The sequence below is a fragment of the Phallusia mammillata genome, chromosome 5 (assembly GCF_965637545.1).
Source record: "Phallusia mammillata chromosome 5, kaPhaMamm4.hap1.1, whole genome shotgun sequence".
NCBI classification, from domain to species: domain Eukaryota; kingdom Metazoa; phylum Chordata; class Ascidiacea; order Phlebobranchia; family Ascidiidae; genus Phallusia; species Phallusia mammillata.
Window position 1 is genome coordinate 8,265,067 of NC_137256.1, and position 19,804 is coordinate 8,284,870.

The 19,804-nt window shown below is 38.5% G+C and overlaps 2 protein-coding genes across 2 annotated transcripts in view; one reads left to right on the forward strand and one right to left on the reverse strand.

Annotated features, from left to right (window-relative positions):
- Window positions 1–758: 758 nt before the first annotated feature.
- LOC145228222 (1-phosphatidylinositol 4,5-bisphosphate phosphodiesterase eta-2-like) overlaps window positions 759–19,804 on the reverse strand; it is a 43,176-nt gene continuing 24,130 nt past the window's right edge. Inside the window, exons 17-25 of the mRNA XM_080093227.1 lie at window positions 11,917–12,023; window positions 11,206–11,334; window positions 10,577–10,661; window positions 9,597–9,743; window positions 9,172–9,251; window positions 8,433–8,503; window positions 7,722–7,885; window positions 6,652–6,726; window positions 759–2,940 (exon numbers count right to left, since the gene is read on the reverse strand). Coding sequence (XP_079949353.1) covers window positions 1,010–2,940; window positions 6,652–6,726; window positions 7,722–7,885; window positions 8,433–8,503; window positions 9,172–9,251; window positions 9,597–9,743; window positions 10,577–10,661; window positions 11,206–11,334; window positions 11,917–12,023 — 2,789 coding nt within the window. The 3' untranslated portion in view covers window positions 759–1,009. The remainder of the gene's footprint in view (window positions 2,941–6,651; window positions 6,727–7,721; window positions 7,886–8,432; window positions 8,504–9,171; window positions 9,252–9,596; window positions 9,744–10,576; window positions 10,662–11,205; window positions 11,335–11,916; window positions 12,024–19,804) is intronic.
- On the forward strand, window positions 12,421–18,748 carry LOC145228223 (uncharacterized). Its single transcript, XM_080093228.1, has 9 exons — window positions 12,421–12,705; window positions 13,092–13,197; window positions 14,721–14,826; window positions 15,731–15,822; window positions 15,886–16,030; window positions 16,477–16,539; window positions 17,031–17,062; window positions 17,337–17,464; window positions 17,761–18,748. The coding sequence occupies exons 1-9, from the start codon at window positions 12,622–12,624 to the stop codon at window positions 18,286–18,288; spliced, it is 1,284 nt and encodes a 427-aa protein (XP_079949354.1). The 5' UTR covers window positions 12,421–12,621; the 3' UTR covers window positions 18,289–18,748.

The window sequence follows — 19,804 nt, forward strand, 5'->3', positions numbered from 1 at the left end:
CCACTCCACGTTCTGGATTGACTTTGGGAAAGAAAGAAAGGCAAAATGGTCAGATGTTAATTAAATTACTCATGCATGTCGGATTTTGCCGGATTTATTTTTGTCCCAAAAACTTTTGACAATAATACTTTTAGCTGTTATTTACCTTTGTCTACTTGAAGGGGTAAATGTTCAGTATTTATAATACTTCGGTGACAGAACAATTAAGATTTTGAATAAAGTCAGTTAAAAGGCTTGTTAATAAATTCTGGGTTTTGACAAAAGTTTTGATTGAATGCACGAAGAAACCTCATATCTTTCAATTACTCTTCGCTCTGATACAGTTGATATTGACGTTTGTATTTGCAATCATTTTGAATCATTGCCTTTTTAATGCTTTGTTGCGAACAATACCAGTTACCTTAATTTGTTTTCAGTTATTAATTAATTGTATGCTCTGGGCGGTATGGCTCAATCTTACACTAATCAACCACCAAAGAATTTGTTTAATAAATTAACGTTACATCTTTGTTTCTGCTTGAATGTATGTTGTGGATAGTAATGGCTCAATCTTACACTAATCAGCTAAATGCCGTATGACTTTTTTAATGCTTGTGTTAGTAGACGTTGCACCTTAGTTTTTTACATCCTATGTCTTTACTACGACTTCTCAATATGAACTATATGTTAAGTAATACCTAGATATTTTCCTACAAGCATTGTTAATTGTTGCTCTACAAGCAAAGATATTTCTCTTTTTTAACAAGTTTCACGTCTGGTCAAGTTGAGAACGACTGATTTTCTTTTGGAAGTAAAACTACCAAGCGCGTTTGAAAGATGCACGAAAACAAAAAAGACGTCAACAACGCGAAAAAACGCGTACACGTGACGCCACAATGGAAAAACAAAGAAACTGGAACAAATACAGAACAAGTAACAATGTAGGAACGTCAAACAAAATCAGCAAAAACCAAACGTGTTTAGCTTTTTGCAGATCAGATTGTCAGTGTGCAAGAAATTTGGCTTAACATTAAACGTCTAACGAGTAATAAATGATTGGACTTCGTTGCGCCGCAGTACGATCCAATGAGCGGTGCGGCATCCGCGTAGTGGCGCCCTCTGCACCGTCCGGGCTGGAACGCGAATTTGCCACAAACACGTTTAAACGATAAAAATCGCTCGACCGGGATGTCATGACGTAATCGTCTTCGCAGGAGTTGGGATACGAGTGCGTGACGTCATAATTCGCTGTTTGTGACGTCATCGGTTTGCTGAGGTACACGTAATCGTCGTTCGGATTGGTGGAAAGGTGGCGAGACAAATTGTCGTTGGAGTTGTAGAGGCTGTAACGTTTCGCGATGTTTCGTGCGCGGGAACGACTCCTACTCGCTGTAGCGACGTCGTAGTCACGTGGTTCCTCAGTTGGTCCGGTGCAGCGGACGTCCAAAGGATCGACACTCTTGGATCGCCGCGATCGACTTTGTGACGTCACCGGTTGTCGGTGTGACGTCATAATTGGAATTTGCGGCACGCGGTCTGGAACTTTCTCACGAATTGATTGTTTCAGTCTCGCCACGAGCGCGTCGATCTCCGCTCTGTAGTCAGCTGACGGGGACGCCGACCAATCAGGGTCAAGTCTTCGACGTAAAAAGTCGGAATTCTCGTAATTGTTACGTAACAGTGAGCCGGTCGACTTGGACGGGGTAAGGTTGGTCGCCGAACGACGTACCCGATGTTGCGTTGGCTCAATCACTTGAGGACGCATGACTTCGTAATCGCTTTGTTGGACATCGTTGGATGGAAGAGGCTCGAGCATGACGTAGTCGGACTCTGCTGGTTTAACCAACATTGAAGTCGGCCGCTTGTTGGCGCTCCTGGGCTGACGGCGGTGTTCAGTAGGTGGTGATGACGTAGTAAGACTCATAATTTGATGTGCGAGGTTGTTCGTTCCGTTTGAGTGCACATCGTCGCGCTTGGTTGGTTTCGTCGCGCGTGACTGCACACACTTTTCGGCTATCATCTTCGACACAGTTGTGCTCGGAGTTGAGTTGACATGTTGTGATGTTAGATCCAGCAAACTCGTACATTTCAGCTTTGGGGAAAGTTCTTTCATTTCGAGATAGTGCGGAGACCGTTTCTTAGGCGTTAGCTGCCTCTTGGGGTCAGCATTTGTGAAGTTACGGGTTTGTCGAGCGAGGTTATTACAAACGTTGCCAGTGCTGACACTTCGCTGTTCTGGTCCCATGCGTCGCGTCGGCATTTCGGCATGGAAGACGGACAGCGGCGGCCTTTGTGAAGTCAGATAACGACGCGGCGACTTGGGTGCGAGTTTTTCGCAGAAACTGCGCGATCTTCCCAGGCTGGCACGCGACATGATGGTCGGGGGAGTCGATTGTTCACTCTTATGCTCAATTTGAGAATCTGAAGTGGAACCGCTGCGTGACTGTACATGATCCTGTTGTTTATCCTCTGACAGCGAGCTATTGTTATTATTCTGGTTACGTTGCTGCGCGCCAGGCTTTGGCGTTGAAGTAAGCTTGGGCAATGACGTCACAGGCTTTCCACTTGCCAACGACTGCTCATGTATGACGTCATACCCATTTAAGACGTCATGGATCGTGTCGTCATGGGCTTCGCTCAGCTGGACTGTCACGTGGTTTGGAGCTCGTTTCCACGCACCGCCGTTCGTCTTGGCACGCTTTTTGTCGAAGCCTGCGTCATTACAGATGACGTCATTGTTGCTGTCGGTGTAGTTACGTTTGGTCTTTTTGCTCTTGCCAAGAAGTTTGGCGAAGTAGGAGCCAATTCCCCTGGATTTTAGTTTCGAATTTCCGCGAAGTTGCGTCATAGCTTTGGATACGTGATGATTGTTGACGTCACAGAGTGGTTGTTGATTTGATTTGTCTTTGTGGCCTCGCAGAAAAGTTTTTCGAAAACTAAATCGTGGTGTCCGTGAAAAATCTAAAAAGACAAAAAAAGGTTAGAACTGCAAACATTTGGGCAAATAAAATACTTTTTCATGCATGCCATGTCACCCAACAACACAAATAAATAGCACTTTCTGAAGTTTAAACAAACTTGTTTTACTTATGTTTCTCACTATTATTCGACTTTTAGTTTAATTTGCGCGTCCTGAAAGTAGCTTCTTGCTCGTCTGTTGCAAAACCTAAACGCATTATTCAAATTTTGTAAAAAAAGAGTGCAGACTGCTTAACACACGATGGGTTACAATCATTTAACAGCGAAGTTTATAAGTCAGTCACTTGCTTTGAGCCTGAAAAACTACGGAATGATATCACACAGACTACGGAATCCCGTTTATGAACGACCGCAATCCCAGGCGCCTTTTTCCTGCTCAAGCTACTGAGATAACGTCACCGGTTTAGGTTGAAACGCTTCCCGCTGTGCCGATATCGGGTTGTAATGATCGGGTTCAGACACAGTGGGAAGGCAAAAGCACCCCCTGCTGCGTTCGCTCGTGCACAGCACTTGTTTTCGAAGCGAGAATTCTTCGGGGTGAAATTTGGAACAAAAGTTTGACCCCAAAATGTGAGAATAACGGTTTAAGGGTTTACTTGAAGCACGTTATTTGTTTTAAAGTCGAACTGACTGACTTAACGCATTCAATAGTTGCAATATGCTTGGAATGTGATCTGAACAACTTATCAATTTTCCTTTAATTTGTTTGTCAAAAAGTTTATGAATTGATAGAAATGCTTCATAACCAACCAAACCAAAACTGTATGTGTTTTGTTGATAAAACTAACACTCCTATGATGGATAATACCTTTAGCCATACTCTAGGTGCCTTTCATCGTACTTATATGTACTTCGGCAGGGCTTTTGGGTTTGGGTTGCGGCTGCATTTTGAGCAAAACGGTCTTAATTGATTTAGGCCTCACTTCACACTCGGTAATATTTGTATCGTTGTTTCACCTCTGTAAATCCTTTTTTAAGGCTAATTTTAGGCTTTATTTTTGACAGAATTTCTGGTTATGGCTTGCACTTAAGTGACAATTTCGTGCGCTTACAATTATTTTGCAGAAAGCAAAGATATTAATAATATAACATGTATTGCATGATCTGCCGTCTGCGGAACGACATTGGTTCGCGCATGCGCATGGCGATAAGTAGTGTATCTTCCCACATAGTGGCACTTGAAGATAGCATGATAGCGCGATCATTAAACCATTATCAGCAAATCAATTAACGGTGATTTCGCAAAGAGGACATAAGACTTAATAATATCACTGCAGCATGGTGAGATTTTGAATGAAAGTTGAGCATTTTACATTAGTCATGTGTATATACAGAACCAGCATACTTCCACAGTGTCTAGTCATGTTTCACTAAATGTGCCACCCACATTTTTGCGCTCCATCAATTACAACTTGAAAATTGATTTTGTACGATTTGAGTCGCTATATACGTTTTCTTTCTCCAAACGAAATAAACTTAACGCAAATAAAGTTTTATAATTTGTATTACAACCGTTTTTGTACATTTAACAATTTCATAGATTTAATTTTTTTATACGTTTGTTTTAGCTTTTTGGCGGTAAAGGTTTTTGCCTGAAAAAGCAAGCATACGATTCAATCTTTTAAATTCGTTTGTGTAACCCAGGAGTGTGCAACCTGCGACCCTAGGGTCAAATGCGGCCCATGGAATAAAGTTTGTTGGGCCTGCGGAGACGTTTGAATTGCAAATGAAGTGTGGTTGCTAAGCTATTTTAGTGCAATGCTATAGGGGATGATTTTAAATCTTGTTTTGTTTCTGACCATATCAAAGCACCCAGTGCTATTTTTTCTTCAACTTAACAATGTGGCTAGAATCACTCACGAATTTTACTGATGGTTATTAACAATGAAAGCATGTTTGGTACCGAACAAAGTAAAGACCATTATATTAACGGTATTTATTTCATCACTGACAAAGATTGCATACGCCTGGTGTGACCTATGTACTTAACTGTTCGGTTATACTTTATCGGCGAATACGGGCTCATTGTCACACTTGGTAGCAACAGCATCTATCAGCGCATCCCAAGCTATTAGCCAGAGTCAGTTACCAAGTTCCACTATTTGCAATCCTTTACATGACTCACACTTCGCGATAACAGATGAAAGTGCTAAAAATCGTCACCCAGCGCTAACGTAACTCGATACCTTCACGGCCCGAGCCCTTGTTTTCAGTGCAAATATCTTCGCGTACGTTACCAAAACCAACTAGTCGACTTTTTAATTTTTTTGTTTCTATGGGCGCTATATGATCTCTATGCGCTTGGCCGTGAACCGCTGAGACCTTGAGAGTTTGATTTCATGCAGACAAGGTTTAATGTTTCATCACTGCAGGAAATTTGCGGCTTGCGGATAAGCTTTGTTTTTGCAGAGGTTTAGACAAAGAGGCGTTAGCTGATACTTCGGATATTTTTCGGCGTCCTGTGCGGTTTTTGAAGGAGCAAAGGGTTAATGCCACCAACGATTTGTTCAACAGTAGTTTTGTTAAATTCCCAATGTAATTTCATTTGAAGCAAAAATTGGGCAGAATCGCGACTATTCAGATTTAGTAAAACAGGTTTTATTCGCAAAAAAAGCTTAAACTAACTTTATGATTTGACGTTTTTCAACATACATGTTTTTCCGTAATAGTACTTACGATATTACCAACTTTGAACCCAACACATTACCTAACAGCAATTAGGTTCGGGCTTTTTGTACTGTATCTCCCCAAATGCAGTAAATGTAATATTCAACCAAAACATGTTGCCTTATAAATGTTGAAAAAATTTGGCATTTTTATGCTATTAGTTAATACAGCAAAAAGAACGGTGAACCATTAACTTGTCAATCAATATGATGATTTATCAACAGGTTATAAGCGAGCGTGCTGTATTCAACATTCCGATTGCGCTGGTCATTTCAAAGTACGCAGTGATTTTAAACTATTCCAACTCCGCCTGACAGAACGCTTTAATCAACCTTTCAAGCGATTTCAGTTTTAAGCTACGCTTTAGTTTTACACATGCCCTTTAAAAGCTCCTAGAGGTCACTTTAACACACAAACCGTTTCTCAGGTCTTCAACCAAGCAAAAAAGCCTTTTAACCCCCCTAAAACTGCCTCGCAATGTTTGTTACGTCAACAGAGAATTAAACAGACCCTCTAGGCCGCGCGCGCACTCAGGAAGTTCGTTCAAGAAACGTAAACAACCAAAAACGCAAGGCAACGCTGGGTTGCGGTAAGAACGACGAGAGCAAACGAACACAGACACATTGTGACGTCACAGACACATAAGTGGCGCCTTTGTGAGGTCACAACACCTGACAATTCTTACCTTTAAGTATCAGCTTAAAGTTGACCAGCTGATGAAGCAGCAAAAAATATGAAATGCTTTTATAACTTGAACACTAGTTTTAAACACGTTAAAATCGTATGTTTTTGACTAGTTATTACTTTGTATGTCCGCAAAAAAGTTTATCAACATTTTTAAACTATAATTTATAATTAGATTACAAAATACACAAACTTTTGTTTTTCCTTAAAATGTATCTATTTAACGTTCAAATTCTCGTTCACCTTTAAAATAGCTCTAGTAACAAAACAATGGCATGAAATAAAAGTCTCCAGATGAATTGAAATCAATGCCTAAAAAACAAAGACTTGGCCTCAACTTACGTTCTGACGTCACGTCGTTGCACTTCGCTACGTCACAGGATGCGAGCGTGACGTCATCGGCTTCGAGGTTGTCATCTGCGAAGGAAATCAGATTTGTTTACAAATCACCCAAGCGGAACGACACCTCCTTATTAAGCGAGAGAAAACGTTTTTTTTTCTGCTTGCGGGGGCGTGCGTTTTTTGAAGTGAAGCTAAAATAGCTTTTGCGCGTGTTAAGCCTCTAATTGCCGAAGTTCTTGGACGGGCACTTAAAAGGTGAAGGTCTCTGACAAGCGTTTACCTGTAATTGCCTTTGGGTTTGCATCTATAAATACGTATACAAGCTGTAAAAGAAGTTTTACGCTTCTGTAAGGTCGAACGCCCCTTCCAACGGCCAAAGGTGTTCCGATTGCGAATCACACTCTATTTTTAATTGCACTGGTTGAAAGCTTACAAATATCCGAATATTACTGACACTTTATTTCCCCGAGACGGAAACCAATTTAGAATGTGACAAATGCGGATGATCTGGTTTATGTAAACAACAGCTTCTTGGCCAAAAATGACGTAATTTTAGGCTTGCGCCTCAAGTGTTTAACGGTAAAATTACATGCGAAAAATGCACTGCTTGAACTTTACAAAATTACGTAAGTTGTACGATGTTTTTATATTGTTCTGTGACGATTGCAATACTGCGTTGCAATTGGTTTTGCATTTAGAAAACAGCGAAGTTAGTAAGTGACGGAAAATTGAAATTATTCTTGCAACGAATATATTGAAACTAAAAAGACGTCTCGTAACATCTGTCCTTAAAACTTCAATAACTATTATCGTACACAATGTATTAAAAATGTCTAAGTGTGCAACATATTGCATTGATGGGTTTTCATTTTCTTTTTCTTGTTTTAGGGTGATTTGGTGACCTAAATTAAATCAACTTGCCCAATTCAAAACCTTTCCGTTTCTTGCTTAAGGGGGAGAGCAGACGGGATTAGAACCCTCAACCTTACGAACACAAAATAGGCGCAATAACACCTCGGCTATTAAAACAAAAAATGTGCTTCTTCAGAGACTTTAATGTTGTAACCCACCTCTTTTCGTTAGCACAGGAGAAACTGGGTCTTTTTTAGTTCGCGAGCAGCTCATAGATTTTGAACGATCAATTTGTGCCGTTTGATTGCTGTTTGTCGCCACCTTGTGATTGTTGTCAACATAAAAAGGTATTTGATCTTCACGAGGTTTTCTTATTGAAAGCCTGCACACAAATGTTTACAAACATGTTTGGTAAACATTTAAATGGGTAAAAGTTGCCTACAAGTAATAGCGCCCATTTTGTGACACGTGGCAACGACCTTGGGGTACATTTAAGGTAGATTTGATGTTTATTTTAGATGTGTTTTTATGTTAATTATTGTATTGATATTTTATAATTATATTCATTTATTATTATCAGGCAATAACATACGTTTACACTAAGGATAAACATAATAACAAATATTAAACTCAGTTGGGGAGAAGTCTAATGTAAAGAAAACAATCAAAAAAGTTCTCAATGTGCATTGATTTTACACAATAAAAACAAACCCCAAAGCATCCAAATGTTGATTGTTGATTATAGGTTGTTTAAAATTCCACTTACGCTTTACGAAGCGAACATTAAAACTTATCAATTTATGTTTTAATAGTACCAATCTTTAAACTGTAAAATATGTACATTTCAGCAGTTTCTAATGTAGCAACAATACAGTGAAATTTATTGTAATAAGTTATCAACATGTTTAGATAAAGAAAATGACTCTTACAGTCGCTTGCTTGTTTTTCTTTTCTTCATCATGGCTGCAACATTGATAAGTTTGGAAGGCTTTTTGATCATCTATAAAGCATGTTAAGTGTAAAATGATATTTTATATTAAAACAACTTATTTCTCACTGTCTTTTAGACCAGGGGTCCGCAAATACTTTTTGGTGCGACCCTAAAAAAATTGCTCTAAATTCTCGCGACCCAAGCATTTTGTTGCATGCAGTTTGTGGAAAATACTAAGCAACTAGATATCAATATTAAGACTGTTGTTAAGCTATTGTCAGTTGCTATTTTCTTGCACAAAATAAAGCGAAAGTCAGCACATAAAACAGTAGGTAAACGGACGTTGCTGCTGCTAACCTCGCATTGCAAAATGGAAACAGAAAAGCATGACCGTTTGCGCAGGTTCGCTTAACTTATTGCATTGTTACATAGACTGTATGTAACAGTTACGTAGTCATATGTAACATAATTAGGAGGTTGAAAATATGTGAAGTTTATTAAAACTATAGATGCTATGATCATGTTCATGGGAAATTTAAAATATTTCGCGACCCAGACTGGAAGGTCTCGCGACCCAAATTTGGGTCGCGACCCACTATTTGCGGACCCCTGTTTTAGACTACCTAGTTGTTAAATATTTTTTTATTGTTTTTCAGAACCTCAACTGAATGAAAATATTATTTTTAGTACTACTGCTTGTGTTTAAACAAGTAATTACTGTTGTTATAATTACTTACCGATCGATTAAGGTAGGTCTTGCTAATTTTCACAAAGATTGACGCACATTCCTGGTCAGTGAGTTGAACGTGGCGATAACCTGCATGAATACGAGTAAATATTTTATTACTTAACCCAATTATTATATTTATATTTTATTATTTTATTACTTAAACCAATAAATTATAAAATATCAAATTATTCCAATTAAGGATGTAAACGTTAAAGTTATTACTATTAAATAGTATTGTGTTATTTTTATCCTCAATTGAAACGTCTTCTTTTTATAAGTCTACATTTCATTTGTTTTATTTTTAGATTGTGCAGTTAAAGTTCAAAATTCGTCAACCCCAACCTTTCAAATCAAATGTCAAAAAAAACGGGATGGGGTTAGAGCCTAAACAACCTGACGAACACAAAAGGCAACAATTTCATCCGAACTAACCCGTTGCCATAGTTCTGAGGGCTAAAGTTCGTTGACCAATGAAATCTCGACCAATTGGATCGCTGTCCCACACAGCAAATCGGACGAACGTCAATTCTGGATAACCGACATAAAACTCAAAACGTTCCCTCCAAACGGGATTGAAACCTAACATTAAAATATATTGCTGATTTTAAGAAAGCAATATATTGCTGATTTCTTTTCTTAAGCATTTCTTAAATACCCGAGGGTACGAGATAGAGTGTTAATAATTAAGTTTTAAGAACCGATTTGTGAAACAGTAAAGCTTTAGCTGTAGTTAATAATGTTTTTTAAACTAAAATTCCACAAATTCGCCACTAAATAGGTAAAAAAGACTGGCAATTTTGGTTCGCATTTATAGTACTATTTTATTATGTTATTTTAGATGGGATAAGAAGACATTGTATAAAGGTAGCCCTGTCCTAAAGCATCCATGCAAGGCAATGACAACGAAATACATGTGTATGAATTCTTTTGTGCGTATTGTGATTTGTAAAGAAACGTTTTCAAAGATTCCTTTTTAAATTGTCTTGATAGTAACCAAGGCTAAGCTTTTTGCTGATCACGGTCTTGGTATTATTAAGACAAAACTTGGTGTCAAACAAAAAACAGGGTTGTGCAACCTAACAAGAATGAAAGCGTTTTTTCCTCAATCTAACAAATAAAACAACAACCTAGAAAACAAAGTTTGATTTCAGTGCTTTTAATTCGACAAGAAAAAATGCCATTACTGTGCTAGTGCCGTACTATTACGGATACAGAGTCCGTGTCATATGTGCAATGGTTTTTAACAAAACATAGCTGAAAATGCACGCCACGAAAAATGCGTTCAAACTTGTTTAAAAATATGTTTCATGTTTTCTAAATCATTAAAAACACGCTAGTCAATAAAAAAAGCACATACGTGTGTTCGAAAAATTCCCTTATCACTCAGACCTACAAACGTTTGTATCTCTTACCGTTGTCATCAACCACGCTGGTTTGTCGTTTAGCAGAATCTGAAGCTGTTCCGAGTAACTCAACTTCCACGAACGGGTCGATTATCTGCAGGATGTGAGAATGTGACAAGTGAATAAATGATGCCAAACCCTTGTTACTGCCTGGACATGTTCAGTGCAAAATGCTATCACCTCCACACAATCCAGCACTTAAGTTTCAGGGTGTAATAAAATTCAAGCACCAAAGCAATGACTGATATTTTTAATTCGTGAAATATGGTGTATTAAATTCGATCTATTTAAACCGTGCAAATGTTTTAAAACGACGCTATGTGTAGATAAGTAGTTTGGCCAAAACGTAAATTGATTTCCTATTCGAAGTACGAAAGGCCCGTGATCGCTGGTCTGCACAGACGCTTCAGGGCTGATCCTAGTTATCATTTTTTTTAAATGTTTATCTTCAAATAAAATGAAAACATCATAGGCTAGATATTCTCTATCAATTCTGTTCTTGTCCAAGCCACAATTAAATCAAAGTGTTTGAAATTTGACTTTCTTTTAATTTTTTACTGGTCCATCATCAGGCAAAAATTTATTGTTTTGCTGCATTTTAAAAAAGAAACTCAAAATTTGTCTTTTCGATTATTCACCTCCCCTCTTTCGCCAAGTACGCTGTTGGGAGGTTTAGGCAATTGTTGTCCACTGATGACGTCAATGGTGAGATGCATGATGTCACGATTGCGTGGCAGTGACGTGGAAAGTGGATTGAAAGTTTCGTCCTGTTGTAAAAATGAATAATTTAACAATATTACTTCAACAGGTTGTTGTTTTTGGGTGGAAATTGTAAAAATGCCAACAGATTAAGCGATAACGTACTATTATCCAATACGCAGAATTTACGAAATGAAACACTTCGACAACAGCCTTTATTTCTTTTGCCTTGTTTATAATTGTAAGAAGTAAAAGATCTGATACCACACTATTTCTCAAGCGGTTGATTTTGGGGACTTTCCGGTCGTGTTTACCCACAATGCGCCAAACTTGCAATCACGTGAGTTACTGTCTTTTGATGCCTAGTAACAACGAGTGACCTGCAGTACATCCAACTAAAATCACCGTGTGTACCAACGCTCTTAAAAACATTGTTGGCAATTTTGCTACTTTCTCCAAAGCGTTGATTGCTTCAATGTTGTTATGTTAGGTCGGTGTAATCATTATTACAAAGCAAAAAATAACTTCTACGATATGAATGGTGTGATTATATGTTCAGTTGTTGCTTAACATTGCTTTAATTGAACTGAAAAGTTGGTAAAAAATGTCAAAGTTTCCCAAATCAACATATGTAAATAGATATTCCTCACCTGCAATAGACATAGAGGTTTTGGAACATATCCACACCCCCCGTTGAGTTCAAACATCGAATCGTTGAGCTGCATCGCTCTGTCACGTGTCTGGTGGTTTAGTGCAACTGCAAAACAAAACTGCAAGTTAATTTTGACTTCGACAATTGCAGTTAAAACCAAATGTGTGCCAGCATAACTCAAGCATACGAATTTCATGGCAAATTACTGACATTACGCTTCAATTACACCCCATTGTCGTAATGGTCCAAAATAAAGTAAAACGGCAATATAAGTTGTTTTTGTGACTAAAAGTCTAACGCCGAGAAACATTTGCCAGAAAAGATCTTCATAATAAAGATTCTTTTCATCATAAAATAAAGGAGGGGTTATAATGCAACGATAACTACATTAAAATTAACCTCTAAATTCAAACATTACCAAATTTGTTTACATTCAAACTTCATTGCACTATGACATCACAGTGCCCAAAAGAAAAAGCGAACAGTCATTGTTGCGCATTCAAAATGGCGTCGGCTCTGCTAACAGCTCCCTTTCTGAGCCAAGACAAATGGGATCCCAACACGAACAGGAAACGCATCAACGCGCTCTGTGACGTAACAATCACGCAAACTGAAAGACGCGCAATTGCTACGGAGACTTTTCTTGGAGGTGCCAGTTCTTAGGTGCAGCAAAGATTCGCTGAAACTTTCACGTGGTATTAGGATGTGCAAAAGTGTTACTTTTCTGTTTTCTCGATTGTTCACCTTTCTCGCCTTGTGTGACGTCATTGGAATTTCGAACGCGCAGGTGATTGTGACGCAGTTTTCAAAAAAGGCAACGATATTCTGTTAAGCTTCCCCCATTTACCGAAGTAGAGTTTGAAACATGTGTAGTGTATGTGGTGGGTGTTTAAATTGTGAAATTGTATAATAATGTAAAAAGAGGAATTAGCTTAACCAGAAAAGTATATTAGTGTAAAACATAACGTTTCGATATCAACCTGTGTCATTCTCAAATGTAAAACCAAGCAGGACATAAAATTAGTAAAAAAAGGCGAGAACAACTGGTTTGTTTGTTTCTGGTTACGATTTTTAAAACCGTAAATTGTGTACATAATGAATTAGCTTTCAAAAAACATGCACAAAAACTGGAATAGCAAAACATTTTTAAATCGTGTATTTTTTATGTTTCAGTTAACCGTGCCGGTGCTTTCCGTAAATGAAACTTATCCCGTCCATTCGACAGATAATAAAACGCAATTCTCGAACATCGGGTGCCAGTGTACACCTGGAACTGAAAGTAAGTAAACATTTTGCCTTTTTTTGCGCCACACAAGTTTTATGCATTTCTTTCTGGTTTGTGCAATTATTTTTCAAAGTAAAAGATAATTTTTAAAATCGTTTTTAATGCAAGTTTAACGACTGAATAAATAATTTATATATTGTTTTGGAAAATAGACAAGTTTTTTCTAAAAGGTTCCTTTATTCACTGCCTAAAAAACATTTGTTGCTGTTTTTGCATAAATTTGGACAATTTAAAAGTGGTAACATGGTTTGGCGTTTAAATGCAGCACATAATCCCCGAAGAGGTATTAGTTTTAAAACAAAAACTGGGTCAAAAGACACCTTGCCAAGTTATCAAACATTTCGCTGACAGCTCAGTAATTAGGCAATTCGAAACGCAAACGAACGGTGCCAAAAACACGAAAGCTGTCTTCTTTCAGTATTGCCATAATAACTAGCAAGATTTAGGGTTGTTTTAAATGTGGTTAAAGTAACGCCTTGTATGTAGGCTGTAAAAACATGTACCATCAAGATTTACACCACATTGACGTTGACATTACAATGATACTCTTTAATGCATATATACTGTTTTGTTGACTGTACAGTAACAAACTGGAAACTTTGGTGAACCATCCACCTTTTTTAAGTTAGTTGTTTTTAGACATTGAATATACTTAAGTGAAATACGTGTGTGTGTGTTATAAATGGTGGATGGCTGCAGGTTCATCAGAGTTTACAGTCTTTCTGTGTTTATAATACGGGACTGTTGTTTCCATCCTTGCTCATTCTGAGTCTCCATTGACTGCGTGATTATATAATGTATGCACGACACAACGTACAAGATACAGTGAGTTCCACAATTTTAAATATGATTTAGAACAGGGGCGGGCAACTTTTCCAGTCGGCGGGCCTGATATGGGAAAATGAAGTACTTGGCGGGCCGGATTCCTGAATCGATATATTAATCGCGTATTTATCCAGTGATTTAAAACGGATTTTTGAGCACCTAAACCAAATACATTCAAGAACATCACAAATACAATAAAGTCCAAACAATCTAACTGATATAACATAAAATTATTCACCACAGCAAATTTAATGCATACACCACAGACTTAGGTACTGCTGAAACACTAACTAGGCTACACCTGTGGAAAGAAAGAAAACCGAGAAAGCAGGCCAAACAAGGTTGGCAGTTATGTCGTAACAATGGACGTATGGTGCAATGGTTACAACGGCGGGAAAGTTTTTTGCTAGTGGGGAGCGTTACTGTCCGTTACAACTATAATTTGACGCAGTAAGCAAGTAGTAGGGGATTGCGGAAGACTGTGGCCGTGGACCACATTATCATGCAAGACCAGAAACTGTCTGCGTGCCGCTCAAAATCCCGTCGCGGGCCGGATCCGGCCCGCGGGCCGTATGTTGCCCACCCCTGATTTAGAATATATGAGTTTTGTCCAGAAGGTGCTTTATGGAGTAATTTTGGATTTAATTTTCAGTTAGTTAACTTAATGAGCTGACTTTCAACTTATATTTCAGTTACTGCGTGGAGCAAGTGGTCAACATGTGGAGGTAGCAACCGGCGTTCGTTTCGATGTCACAGCGGTTTGACTTTTAAAGAACAATCATGCCAAATGAGTTTACTGTGAGTATCTTCCAGTTATAAGCAAATTTAACAAATAATACATAAGACTTATTTTAAATAGTTTTTAAAATCGGATTGTAAGACTGGTGGATATACACACCGACCTTATGACTTGCGCCTATCAACACAGTATCTTGATAGATTGGCTTTTAAGACGCAAAAGCAAAAGCAAAATTAACACATCGAAATTAGTGGTATTTTAAGTTATCCAAATAACATTTAGGGTCATGGCTGAGTCAGAGAACAAATCAGATTCGAATATGTCCTAATAAGGCAACGACTCGATATGCTTTAGTATGAAACGCAAGGCTGTATTAAGGTGCAGTTGTCGTTATATAGTCACTGATTACATATACCACGTGTTGCCGAGGTATAGGGTCACACGTGCTTCGCGCGTCGTAAAACGTGAAGCTTATTTTAGTTTAGGGCGGAATTAGGAGCAATCAGTGGAAAATGGTCAGTGGTATGCCAAAGGTGATAGTTTATCGGTATTTGCATTGTCTTTTATGGTTGACAGCAATTAACGTTATGTATCATATTTCAAAAAAGAAACCACATATACACGTTGAAAAAATCCGCATCACTTTGCAAAGACAAATCTCTGTTGATATTTTGAGCTGTTAAATATTTAATCTAGTTCGAATGCTTTATTCAAAAGCCGCAAGGGGTTACTTTTTCGTATACAGTATGTCTCAAACTGGGTAACGTTTTTTTAATTTTATACCACCATAATATAAGAGTTTTTAAATGTGTGTTTAAAACGGCTGTTTCAATTTTAAATCAGTAAAAAAACTAAAGAAAACTTAAAAATAAACTGCAACTGATGTCATCACACAACTTATAGATTACTTTACTTTTTTTCATGACGTCACTATGATGTCATATCTTTATTTTATTTCGTCAGTGTCGGCGAAAGTTGTGTCCACCGCGTGTGGCGCTATTGCTACCACGAAGCGAGTTGCAACGGAAATTGGGTCGAGTGGATTGACAAACGAGGTACGTGACGTCACATGGTTATGACGTGCATGGCGTATGCGTGACGTCATTTATATTTTTAAGACGCAGCGAGGTGTTCGCGATCGTGCGGAGGCGGCGTAAGGATCCGGATTAAACTGTGTATGGTGGATGGGGAGGTAGGCTTGTTTTGTGGAGGAACGCAACGAAAGCCTTATGACATCATATACGAAGTTTGCAACAATCACAGGTGGGTTGCGAACGCGAGGTATTTCAGTAAAGCTACTAACACAGAAATTCAAACCACGTGTTTGCTAATTTCCGGAAGGTGGCGCAACGGATTTTTTTAATGCAGTTTGTGTATAGAAAAACAGTTTTTTATGTCACAGTTGTCAACGATGCAGATTTCTAACCAGAGTTGTAAGCAGGCCTGACTATTATTCCCCGACCCGATAATACAAGCCATAAACTCCGACCCAAACCTGAAAATATTTTAACCTGACAGTACTGTCTGAAAATAGTTTACCGAATTACCTAGTTTGTCATATAGGCCTACACACAGAATCCACGGCTACATGTAACAAACCAATACACACAATGCACTTTAGTGCAAAGAAAGTACAATTACAACACACATGTTTCTTTTCGTTTTGGATTTTTACCCGAAAATAATTTATCTGGACTATTTTTTTACAGTTGCCAAGATGCCAGCATCCCACCAATGACGTCAACAAGGATTCCGCCCCAAACATCGTCCGGGTAAATAAACCTCAATATATTTTAACGCAGAACTTTGCGTGCCCTTAAACAGTTTAGCGAACAAATCAATTTGACTGACAAGTCTGCATGAAGATATACGGAATGAAGGGTTGTACGAAACGAAACGTACGCATTTACATTAGTGCAAAAAAGTACAAACACGAAACATACGTTTTTGAGTTTGAACTTATGAGCCCGTATTTGGCCCCCTTTTTTCGGAAAATCCTAGCCAAACGCGACCGGACTTACAATTCTGGTCCTAACTTAATACCGTATTTCTAAATACTCCTAACCTAACTCAGAACAGTATTTAAACTAAATTGCAACTTGCTCATTGACCGAATGAATTTGGTCTTGTTTTTACCTGAAACATTTTTACATTTTACGTCATCCTCCAGGTAAATACTAAATAAGGCGGCAAGTCATTGATCAACATATTTTATACAATAGACCAGAAATAAACGGTTCATTACGATTTCTTTTCATTCCAGCACGAATGAACCAAGGTCCAGTGGAAATCAAGGTAAAATACTTGTTATCTTTTTTAATTATTTCATGTGGGTTTTCCCTTAAGCTTTTTTTCAAGGACAAAAACCGACAAGACCCAATTTATAACCTTGCGCAAGCACATGCTAGTTTGTGCGGCCACCTAATATGAAATCAAGTAGTGTTATTAAAACATTTGTCACAAACAAATATTAATTTGTCCACAAGCGTTTAGATATATTCCAATATCGTTGCTATGATACATTGGACCAAAAGCAGCTGATATGATAAATTTGGAAATGTTTTTTTAGCTGGGTTATATGGATTCAACACTTTGACGTGGTTGTTTGTGGCGATATCTGCTGTGCTTGTAATTGTCGTCTGCATACTGTCAGTGTGTCTCATCGTCGCCTGTACACAGAAGAAAAGAGCCACCAGGGTGGGTAATGCAGATATCACTGAAGAAGGATGAAATCCGTACTATGTTTTCAAGCTTATTCAAATGCAAGCCACTTACACTATTCGTGTGCTACTACAAATCTTTAATTTTCTGTTTGATTTTCAGAAAGTGGCAATCGTTGGAAATTCCGATACAACGTTGCATTTCGAAATTATAAATGCTTTAGAAATAGTCACACGTCTTCGCGCAAAGATTTTGAATAAGACGTCTTTCCTGTGTAGTAGATGCCAAAACATGCAAGGTTGTATAACAAAAATTTAACTTTTTTCCTTCAGAACCGATTCAAGCCGATTCCACAACATCTGACAACTCAACCTAATGGTTCACCCCGCACCCCTGACTATCAACATCTACAGCGTCCAGCGGCTACAAACATTGCCCTTGACACCCCCACGTCATCACTGACGCGCCCCGACCGCAACCACATAAATACGTCATCGATCGCCCGTACCCACAATGCAACGCCAAAGCAAGACACGTCATCCACCCCGCGTCACAAATCTAAACCTCGCTCTTTAGCGCCAATTCCGCCTCCAGTGTTGAACAAATCTTTCACCGATCTGAGCAATGAAGTAATGGTGACGTCCGATGTTGCGTCACTCGGCTCAAACGTCGAAGCAGCGAGTTACACTGGAACCAACTACTTGCAGTCAATCCCGAGATTTCAAGGAGCAAAGTTTCGGGTTGGTGATGACGACAGCAATTGCGGTACGACGTCACAAGTCCATGACGAAAACGTGTTCGAGATGGGCGAGTTCCGATCTGATGATGACAGTCACTTGTATGCCGAAATCCCGAAGTGAAACTTGCCATGAGTGAAAGCGATGTGAAATTTTACAAACCGTGTAAAGAGCATGATTTTTGCACAAAAATACGTCAAAACGTTTCGAACGATTGTTTTTTGTTGTTGTTGGAAATGTACAATCCGAATGCACTAGTTTAACTGGACATCTTAACTTGAAAACTTATGACCAGAACAAATGCATTCGATTTTGTATAAAACGTGGTGGTGATAAAACACAGCGTTACAATTAATAACAGGTTGTTCACGACCGACAGCCAACAACCAAAAACGTTTTTGACATGGGCCGCTAGATGGCAATGGAGAATTGTATGACATATTGTTTAGTTTCATTTTAGCCAAAAGGAAAACAAATTAAGGAGATCTAGAAAACGAAACAAGAAGGCACATCTGAGGGTACAAGTACAACAACATTTTTTATGAATAAAGTAAAATTACTTTTTCGCAAAATAAAAAGTAAAAAAGCGCAAACACAATTAGCTTCGTATGTTGTTGACATATATGACCTTGATGTATTGATCAGAAGCCAAATGGCTACAAAAAGATAGGATAACAAGTTCGTGAAGCTAGCTTTGACTAGAAAAGGAACAACCAAAGCTTTTACGAAAAGTATAGGAAGTGTACAATTATTTTTTTTTCCAGGTTTTGGTTGGGGTTTAAACAAGTAGCACAATTTAACAACGTATTTCAAACACCCTTTTCGAAGAAATGCCATCGGCCAAACACAAAATAAAGAAAACCACAGCAAATCTTGGCCTCCCAATCGTAAACATTTCCACATTTACATACACTCCCTGCCCACTGGAAACGAAAAAAAGCCTCCACCGTTTACTCCAAAATAGAGAAACAGCGTTTGCGTGATAGCGCGTTTCCAAGCACGCTCCCCGGTTTGCCAGAAGCCCAACTGTGACGTCGCAATTGAAAGTCGTGCAAGGGAGATCACCGGAAACGCATGACACACGCTAGTAGTGGGGGGAGTGGAGTGGAGGTCCGAATGTAGGAAGCTCTTCGACCATGCGATATGAAATCGTGACCAGAGGCTTGCTAATGCAACAGATATGCCATTTCTCGAGTTGTGGAGTGGATATAGAGAAATAAGTGTTGTTTGCGAAGTATAATCTGTGATTTTTGCGATAACGGCAGGCTGTAATTTGACTTCAAATAAAGAAACAAATAGTACAGTCGGGTCAACAGGTTGCCAGAGTTTTTGAAGAAAAAGTCAGATTTATTGGCTGATTATTATTTTTGATAGATGAAGCACGGTATTAAGATTGTGCATAAGGTTTCCAAAGGGGTCGAATGTTTTTAAAATCAAAAACGTGAAACGCTTCATTGCAAAGAGATCTCCCAAAACCCGCTTTAATTGCACTATAATTTGCAACTGGCTGTTTGGTGTGATATCACATGCATATTACAAGATGTGGTTAATTTAACCAAAGAAATCAAATTAAAATGTTATTGAGGTGAACATTATGGAGCAAAAGTTTTTTAGTCTGCAGAATTAATGTGCTAAAAAA

Bases quoted from the DNA above. Each gene is read 5' to 3' on its own strand.
- LOC145228223 (XM_080093228.1), top strand. From the start codon at position 12,622: ATGTGCAAAAGTGTTACTTTTCTGTTTTCTCGATTGTTCACCTTTCTC. The intron at 13,198-14,720 runs GTAAGTAAACAT...CTTATATTTCAG, and splicing joins GTGTACACCTGGAACTGAAA to TTACTGCGTGGAGCAAGTGG. The intron at 16,540-17,030 runs GTAAATAAACCT...TTTTCATTCCAG, and splicing joins CCGCCCCAAACATCGTCCGG to CACGAATGAACCAAGGTCCA.